The following is an 8,172-nucleotide window of genomic DNA, read 5'->3' as shown; positions in this document are numbered from 1 at the left end:
GGAGAAAAAGAGGAAGGCCAAAGAGGAGATATATGGATACAGTGAGGGAGGACATGCAGATAGTTGGAGTCAGAGTAGAAGATACAGAGAACAGGGAGAGATGGAAATCAACGATTCGCTGTGGCAACCCCTGAAAAAGGGACAAAGCCGAAAGAAAAAGAAGATGAATAAATATGAATAAATGAACAGTTTCTCTGGTTGACCGTGCTCCTTCATATTTTGCTTTAAATCTCTACCTTAGCCATTTCAAATGGTAGAGAGCCAGCATTTGTGCACATGACATGTATCTATGTCTGCTGGTAACAGACATCATAATATTATCATACAATTAAGTTATATTGCAAGATTCATGTTTATTTCAGGAGTTTTTAATGAATTTCAATGCTCCAGTGTTTCCACTTAAAGTATACATTTTAGACATTTTAATTCAGGACTGCACTTTAAAAAAGAAAAAAGGTTTTAAAAAGGTCTAAGAGTGGGTAACCACCCACAACTGCGGCTGTAAATACTGTCTATAGACATGTAAATAAAAATGCAGTCTTTGTTTTGGAATGTTTTCTTCTTCAAGAGAGCAATATATTTAAGATAGTTAAATAATTATGTGTCTCAAAACATGAAGTCATGGTTCACAAGTTAGTAGAACTGTGTAATGTCCTTGTTTATACTTGGTTAATAAGTAAGTTAGTTGGTAAGTTGGTAAGTAAAAATCTGGCAGACCTCAGCATCAGCATACACCGATGTTTGTGAAAAACAACTGATTTTTTTTTCACTTTAATGAATATGAATCAAGTTCTAATAAAAAGATATCTGTGCTAGTGCATCTTGTTTGATAACTGCAATAACATGATTGAAAAAAATCTATGGGGTCGCTAGAAATTTGTGACATCAAAATGGGGGCCCAAACCAAAAAGTGTATTAAATGCTATGTTATATTATGAATATGTATTCAAGCACATTTGATGACAGAACAAGATCAAAGGGAAAATAATTACATAAAAGGCTATGGTGAATACCCAACAGCTGAACAGAGGTACAAAGTTCTGACTGGAAAGATAACAAGAATGCATGCAGAGGAAATGCACACAGTGGGAAATGGGAGTAAGAGAAAAAAGAGAAGAGACCCAAAATCAGGGGATAATGTTTGCTTTCTATACTAACCTCAACCTATTCTTGGTTAAGTGGTAAGAATCTTTATGAAAGAAGCCAATTTATCAGTCCAGTTACATGCAGATGGATTCATCCATCTAGGAATTTACAGTGGAGTGGAAGGGATCACCCAAGTACATGAAGCCATTATGGGGATAAAATTAATGATTATTTTTATGGTATATCTTTTTTTACTAGCATAAAATTAATTTGGTTCATAAAATGCTTAGAAAATATCTATTAAATTTTCTGTTTAAAACCACAATTGCATTAAATGTTTTCTTCTTGCTCAAATTGCTTAAAGAATCTGCTCAAAATAACAACTTGAGTTCTTATATAATCATCTATTAGTTTAATAATAGCAACACAATATTAGTGCAACCATGTAGTAAAATGACAAACTGTATACAAAAAGCCAGTAACGACAAGTGTTGTAAAAATGTATTTACAACATCACAATATAAAAGGCCAAATTTTATTATGAAATTGCGAAGCAGAATGAGCTACATCATCGCAGGGGTCAAAATTTGCATTCAGGGATTGAAGCCTGTTAGTTTGCAAAGTTAGTAAACCGTCCCCCTTAAACAATTCAAGTGGGAAACAACAAGGCTTATTTCTTACTCACAGTTTGTCATGGAGCAACTCCCCAAGGTTCAGCTCTGCAAAAATAAAAGATGACAACAAGGTGAGGGAAAAGGAACAAACTCATTTGTCCTTTTCATGCACGCACAGATGTTCACAAATACACACAAACCAGTACTACCTTTGCATGCACCCTTGAATTCCTGCGTAATATCAACCCAATTGGCACTGTTCCTCATCTTTTCTGGAATGCCTAGACCCCAGCCAGTATCATCATCATCAACTGCAGACTTCATCACCATGGTTACTATTTAAAGCAAAAGAAACAAAGTGTTTGGTGTATTGGAAATTATTCAGTCACAGTTATAGTACAAGTTGTAATTTTTGCTGGACTGAAAAACCATTTTATTTATTTGCTTCTGCTATGTCTAAATATTGTTTTTACTGGTGAGTGGACATTTATTTAACGCGTTATGTTTATACTAGACTAGAACGTGAAACAATTTAAAACATTAAACAATAAGAGTGAACATGAAAACAACATGAAAAGTACACTTTAAATTTACCACGATTTGGTCATGAGATATTCAATCTTTGCAAGACAAAACAGGCTAAACAAATGTATAAATAAAGATGTCTCCTTTCTTACTTGCTGTTTGTTTAGCTATTATCATTGCAGGATCATTACTGCATTGTTGCATTGTTAAACTCGATTGCTTAACTCTTGTCTTAGAATTTCTTAACTGCACTGTGGGTATCCAATGCATTGGTTACATTATTAGCTGTGGGTGTAAACTTTTTTTGCACAAATTCGGCGACAGTTCGATTTTTATCTGTTAATTTTGTTATTCATTTCGTTTGGGGTATGCCCTTGGTATGTCGGTCATATATTTGTAAAGCAACTCTTGTAGCGCTTTAGTCGAAGACATAGTGTCCTGTTAAAAAAATATTTAAAAAACATTTTTTGCAAAAATGTGACATGCCAAAAACAGTTAAAACATTTTCTCTTGATAATATGTTAGCTCACTAACGTCCAAATCGCTCGTACAAACGTGTGCTAACAAGCTAATGTTGTTTACAGTGTTTAAAATGGCCTGAAAACACCACCTATAAGGGTAACGCAACTTAATATTTGCACTAGACACAAATATTGTCATATTAATGGAACGTTACTTTAGAACGCTTTTCTAAAGTAAACACCTACCTCAGTATTTTGAATTATAGCTAATAAAGACCCTTTTCGGAAATGAAAACGCTTGGCGCATTGTTCTGACGTCACATGTCGTTGGCATCATGGGAAAGATAGTCCTTATCTGTGTTATGATAGAAACATCTACCCCGTAAAGCTGTAGATAACCCAAAATAGGTCGATTCAGATATTACACTGACACTAGATATCATTTTGCGAACATACTTGTGAAGTTTGGTCATTCTGGAGCCTTATGTCATCAGCCAGTCTGCAACCAAAACACACTCACACATAGATATACTGTCGCGGTCTCCACTGACAGCCCCTCTGTCTGCCAGTCACTACAACAGCACTAGGGCGTTTCAGGCAGTTCTTACAAACAGTAGCAGACCCCTACTTCGAGTAACGGTCTACCGTAATGCAACAGCAGCCTATTTCCACACAGGTTCGTAAAACTTCAACATTTAAATGTATAGTTGTTGCTGACTTTGTAATTATGGCCTCGGTGCCCTTTATTTAGCACGAGTGTGCATATGTTACTGCATTATTTCTCTAGCTAGCCAGCTGGCGCAGACAGGCTGTCGTCAGTATTTGCCCAGCAGGTGCAGCGGTTAAAAGCCTGGGGCAAAACGATGCCTAAAATAAAACTGATTTATTTATATATTTAGTTAATTATGCAATTGATGTCAGCGACTTTTCAACCCACGTAGCTCTTTGTGGTGGTGACAACGGTGACCCAGCCCAGGGATGAGACAGCTATCGATTCAATAATGCATCGCGATAGCAGGCTCTCACAAAACAATAATAGTGGCCACCGCGAGTGGAATAACTTAAAATGCATTTTGACATTGTTAATTTCATTTGCTTTATTTTGAGTTGGGACGAATAGAAGCAGCCAGCATTTTTGCTATCAGCCTTTGACATATTGATATAAAATGGTGTTGTTACTATTTGCTACTCATGTCAACAAAAGTATGTGTCATTTATGACCATTTAAATTTTTTCAGCCGTGGCCAGTTCTAGGCATAGGCTGCCAGGGGCAATGCCCCTCAAGTGCTCAGCCGACCACACTGTGTGTATGTAGAACAACTACATAGTTGGAGCTTTAGCCTTTTACTATAACAACCCAGCAGAAGAGAAAACAATGCTGTCCCAAGCATGACAGAGCAAAAAGACAAACAAATTCATGATCACAAAAAAGAGATACAATGTATTATCAACTTAAGGTCAACTGTCTCTTGAAATGATACATTTCTTTTCTCTTTTATGTAACAGACTAGCATTTCTTGTCATTGCATGACTTTCTGTGCAGTGGTGTGCTGTGTCGCAATGACAAGTAGTTCACATTCCTTAATTGCATTTAATCTGACACAGTACAGCCAATTAATCTACACTTTATTTTGAAATAACTTTTGATACCAAAATTCTGTCCACAGCGCGGTAGAAAAAATAAGCCAAATACTGTTTTTTTCTCACCAATTTTATTTTTGTTGAAATTTTCTAGGTTACAGTAGTAAAGTACTTGTAAAGTACTTGGATTGTAATAGGATAGTACTATTACACTGCCCTTTTGGAGTTACCTTATGTTACCCCATGACACTGTTACTGCACTTGGTACCTACCCCCATGTTTAAATTAGTTATTCTTTTGATTGGCTTGTGTCTTGCAGAGGTATTCTCTTTACATTCAAAACATTTTTTTTGCTTCCCATACCATCAAATATAGTGTTGTTATATTTAAATAAGTTGGTTATTGTTGTCCTTGGTGCAGAACTTTCATGAGTAGTTGTTTAGATGCAGTGAAGATAAGGAAGCTGTTTTTGCTGCTGCCCACTGATTATCCTGTGTTTATGGCCAGACTAAGATATCATATTGTTTATCTTGATGAAATTACATTTAAATCTGTGAAGTTAGATCTGGTGCTCTTCTTTGAGAGCCGATTGTCTACATTGTTGTTGCTTTTTTTGTTTTAACAAAACACCTGATTAAATGTTATTTTTTATTGCAGATATGAAATGCTGAGTTGATTAAAAACATGAACAAACCTAAAATGTCCACAGAAAAAGGGTAAGTTGTTAATTTTTTTCTAGTGAAAAAAACCCAAGTATGTGACACACGTGTTTCTGGGTAATCTACTCTGTCACAACTATCTGTGTATGTGCTGTTTCATTAGGTTCTCCTGCTGAGATTCTTCTGTTCTAACATTTTAACATTTAGCCTTCTCTGCACCTGAATTTTGCCCTAGAGTTTATCATCTTCTCCTGGGGAAGATCTCCATGGTGTTTCAAGATTTAGAGATTCCCTCTCCTGTATAGTGAGAAGATATCAACGTTTTTGAGATTAAATATAACATCAATAATTTTAATGTATTGAGTTAACCATTATGTGTTTTATTGCAGAGTGCCTTATAGGGTGTTAGGTCACTTGGTCAGTTGTTTTCTTCCCCCCATTCTTTCCTCCTTTTTTCCATAACTTTGATTGTCTATCTGTTCCCTCTTTTGTTATTTTATGTCCGTATAAGGGCATGGGAAAAATTCTGTTCCACAGGGTACAATCACAGACCTTTGATTCTGTTACCATAGTTTGCTGTTGCTGTACCAACAGCTGACCTCTGATCCTGTATTTCCATCTATGCACCACTGAGCTAAGTTCATAAGGGAGGAGAATCGGTCTGTCTGCTAGAAATAGTGCTACTTGTTAAGGCTTACTTTTCATCAAGACTTATCTGTACTGATTCTGTACGTTTTGACAGTATTATTAAAAAAAAGGTAACCATTGTTTTTAAATTTACTTTAAATGAGGGGAAAGAAAATCAGCATCAAATACGTAACCAACATACGGAAATCTTATTTTTTAGTATTCCCTTTGTGTTAAATGTTGCAACCACAGTTGTAATTGGTATTTTTATAAACAAATTGAATATCCCTGTCCTCTCTTTGAGAAAAGACATAACAGCATCTTGTTTATGTCCATTAAGATATCTCCCCACCTTCCTCACTAAGCTTTGCCTCAAGGGGATCATGGCTGTTAATTTACACTTTATTTACCAAAACAGGTCGGCCACATCTTTCCAGATGTGCTGGAATTTTTCTGCAGCTCCACTGTGCATTGCAGCACAGTGTGAATGTTATCAGTACATTAGTTATTTGCTCAAAAAGGTCAAAATACTCTTCTCTTTTCATTGTCTTTGATGTGTAGAAAAACGTTTATTTTTCTCTGTAGGTGCTGTTCTAACACTGTGTTGTGTGACACTTCAGATTGTATTTTTCTGCAGGAGAATAATAATCAAACCAATAAATGTTATTTGCAGTTTTCTAACTGTTTTAATAAGTTTCTTTTTTGATGTCTGCATTTTTATAGTGTACCAAGTAACTCAAGGATTGTGATGCTTCTGGGCCAACTGGAGAGGATGACTGGAGAAGCTATGGTCAAGGATGTTGAAACAGCTCGACAGGTCACTGGGAAGATACTGCACCTCATTCAGACCCAGGGTGAGAGCCTTCACAGACACACACACACAAACCCCGCACACGTCCATTTGGTTTGAATATTGAAAAAGTCTGCATGCTTCATTTCTTATTATAGATAATAATAATATAGGTGATAATTCAATTAAACAATTAACAGTCTCTAGTCTCTGTGTACTATGCTACTAAATGTAGTGCTGCAATGTGATACAGTTGTTTTGAGTGAGTTTTCTTTAAGTTTTCTAGGTTCAACTTAATAAACGTGCTTTCCCCCCATGATTTTATATTGACAGTAAAACTATATTATTATATTAACAAATTAATTTAATATGAATAAATATAAGAACATAATGGGTGTTGAATCATGAGCTCAGTACGGTACTTATTTAAATACTGTTGTCAGTTGTATTTTGACACTCTTTTTTTCTCTTATTGTGACTTTATTCATATCTTGTCTCTTCTTACCAGTAAGAAATTGCTTCCTCTGTCTACAAAGTTATAGTTAATCTTTTATGACCGGTGGACACATCGGAAAAGCTCCTCTCTGTGACCCTGTAATGATCCCATATCAGCTGGCCCTCACACAGCTACTGTACGGCTGATTGTTGTAGCCTTGTTGAAACCTTAACTCGAACTGCGTATGAGTGTGACACGGGTTAGGGGAAGTGACTGTAAGTAACTATACACCGACAGGACTGTGCTGTGCTCTGGTCTCGTGTTCTGAGAAGCCTAGATTAAAGCATGGGAACAAAAGTCAAGTGATGTATGCTGCGAAAAGGTAGTCTAATCTCAAGGTAGTCTCAAAATAACGCACAACAAACCATAAAAGTTTGTTGTTAAGTTTCAGTTTATATTCTGGGAGAGAAACGGAGATGCACCGATACCAGTATTACAATACTTTGTACAAATGCTCTTTCTGGAAAATATGTGCTGATCTAGTGACCTAATACTTTGTGACCACAAGCAGCTATATCCTGGTCAGCCAGTGGTGTGTGTTTGCCTCCTTTAGTTCATGTGTAGTTTATTGACATATGAAGGACGACAGTGTCAGCAGTTGAAAGGGTTTTTCTCAGAGAGGAAGACATTAGTAAGACTTACTGTACGATTTGTTCTGTTAAGATTCAAGTAATAAATAACCTGAAGAATACATTAATGTCTCTTATTATTTTAATGCAGGGTTAAAACCAGCCACTAGGGTACACTAGGGTACACAAGCCAGTGCTACTATAGTGATACTATAGTGCTGGTCCCAAGCCAGGATAAATGGTGAGGGTTGCGTCGGGACGGGCATCTGGTGTTAAATTTTTAGCCAAATCAAATATGCGAATCACTTAAATGATTTCCATACCAGATTGGTTGAGGTCCAAGTTAACAACGACCACCAACAGTGCTGTTGACCTACAGGGCACTGATGGAAATTGGGCTACTGTTGGTCAAAGACAAAGAAGAAGAGGAGGACGATTGATTTGGACAAAAAAGGGAAAAGAGGAAAGAGTTGGTCTGAAGTTTAGAACTCTGAATGTAGGTACAATGATAGGGAAAAGAAGAGAACTAGCTGATAGGATGGAGAGAAGAAGAGTAGACATTTTGTGTGTGCAGGAGACCAGGTGGAAGGGCAGTAAGGCTAGAAACATTGGAGGAGGCTACAAAATGTTTTATCATGGTTCGGATGGGAAGAGAAATGGAGTAGGGGTGATCCTAAAGGAAGAATATGTAAGAAATGTGGTAGAGGTGAAAAGAGAGTCAGACAGGTTGATGTGTGTGATGGTAGAAATAGAAGGAGTGATAA

At 36.6% G+C, this 8,172-nt stretch overlaps 2 protein-coding genes across 5 annotated transcripts in view; one reads left to right on the top strand and one right to left on the bottom strand.

Moving 5' to 3' along the window:
- naa35 (N-alpha-acetyltransferase 35, NatC auxiliary subunit) overlaps window positions 1-3,050 on the bottom strand; it is a 14,716-nt gene extending 11,666 nt beyond the window's left edge. The window contains exons 1-3 of one of the 2 annotated variants that reach the window (XR_003048897.1): window positions 2,933-3,050; window positions 1,910-2,035; window positions 1,772-1,805 (exon numbers count right to left, since the gene is read on the bottom strand). Coding sequence is in view for 1 of the 2 variants with exons in the window: in XM_008336691.3 (XP_008334913.1) it covers window positions 1,772-1,805; window positions 1,910-2,030 (155 nt within the window). In the remaining variant the exon portion in view is untranslated. The remainder of the gene's footprint in view (window positions 1-1,771; window positions 1,806-1,909; window positions 2,036-2,932) is intronic. The other variant, XM_008336691.3, reaches the window with a different exon arrangement.
- A 155-nt stretch (window positions 3,051-3,205) lies between these two features.
- The window catches only part of agtpbp1 (ATP/GTP binding carboxypeptidase 1), a 48,404-nt gene continuing 43,437 nt past the window's right edge, over window positions 3,206-8,172 (top strand). Inside the window, exons 1-3 of one of the 3 annotated variants that reach the window (XR_003048896.1) lie at window positions 3,206-3,362; window positions 4,925-4,983; window positions 6,277-6,407. Coding sequence is in view for 2 of the 3 variants with exons in the window: in XM_017042951.2 (XP_016898440.1) it covers window positions 4,952-4,983; window positions 6,277-6,407 (163 nt within the window). In the remaining variant the exon portion in view is untranslated. The remainder of the gene's footprint in view (window positions 3,363-4,924; window positions 4,984-6,276; window positions 6,408-8,172) is intronic. The other 2 variants (XM_017042951.2, XM_008336692.3) reach the window with 2 other exon arrangements.

This window comes from Cynoglossus semilaevis, chromosome Z (genome assembly GCF_000523025.1).
Source record: "Cynoglossus semilaevis isolate Cse_v1.0 chromosome Z, Cse_v1.0, whole genome shotgun sequence".
NCBI lineage: Eukaryota > Metazoa > Chordata > Actinopteri > Pleuronectiformes > Cynoglossidae > Cynoglossus > Cynoglossus semilaevis.
This window is presented reverse-complemented; position numbering and strand designations above follow the sequence as displayed.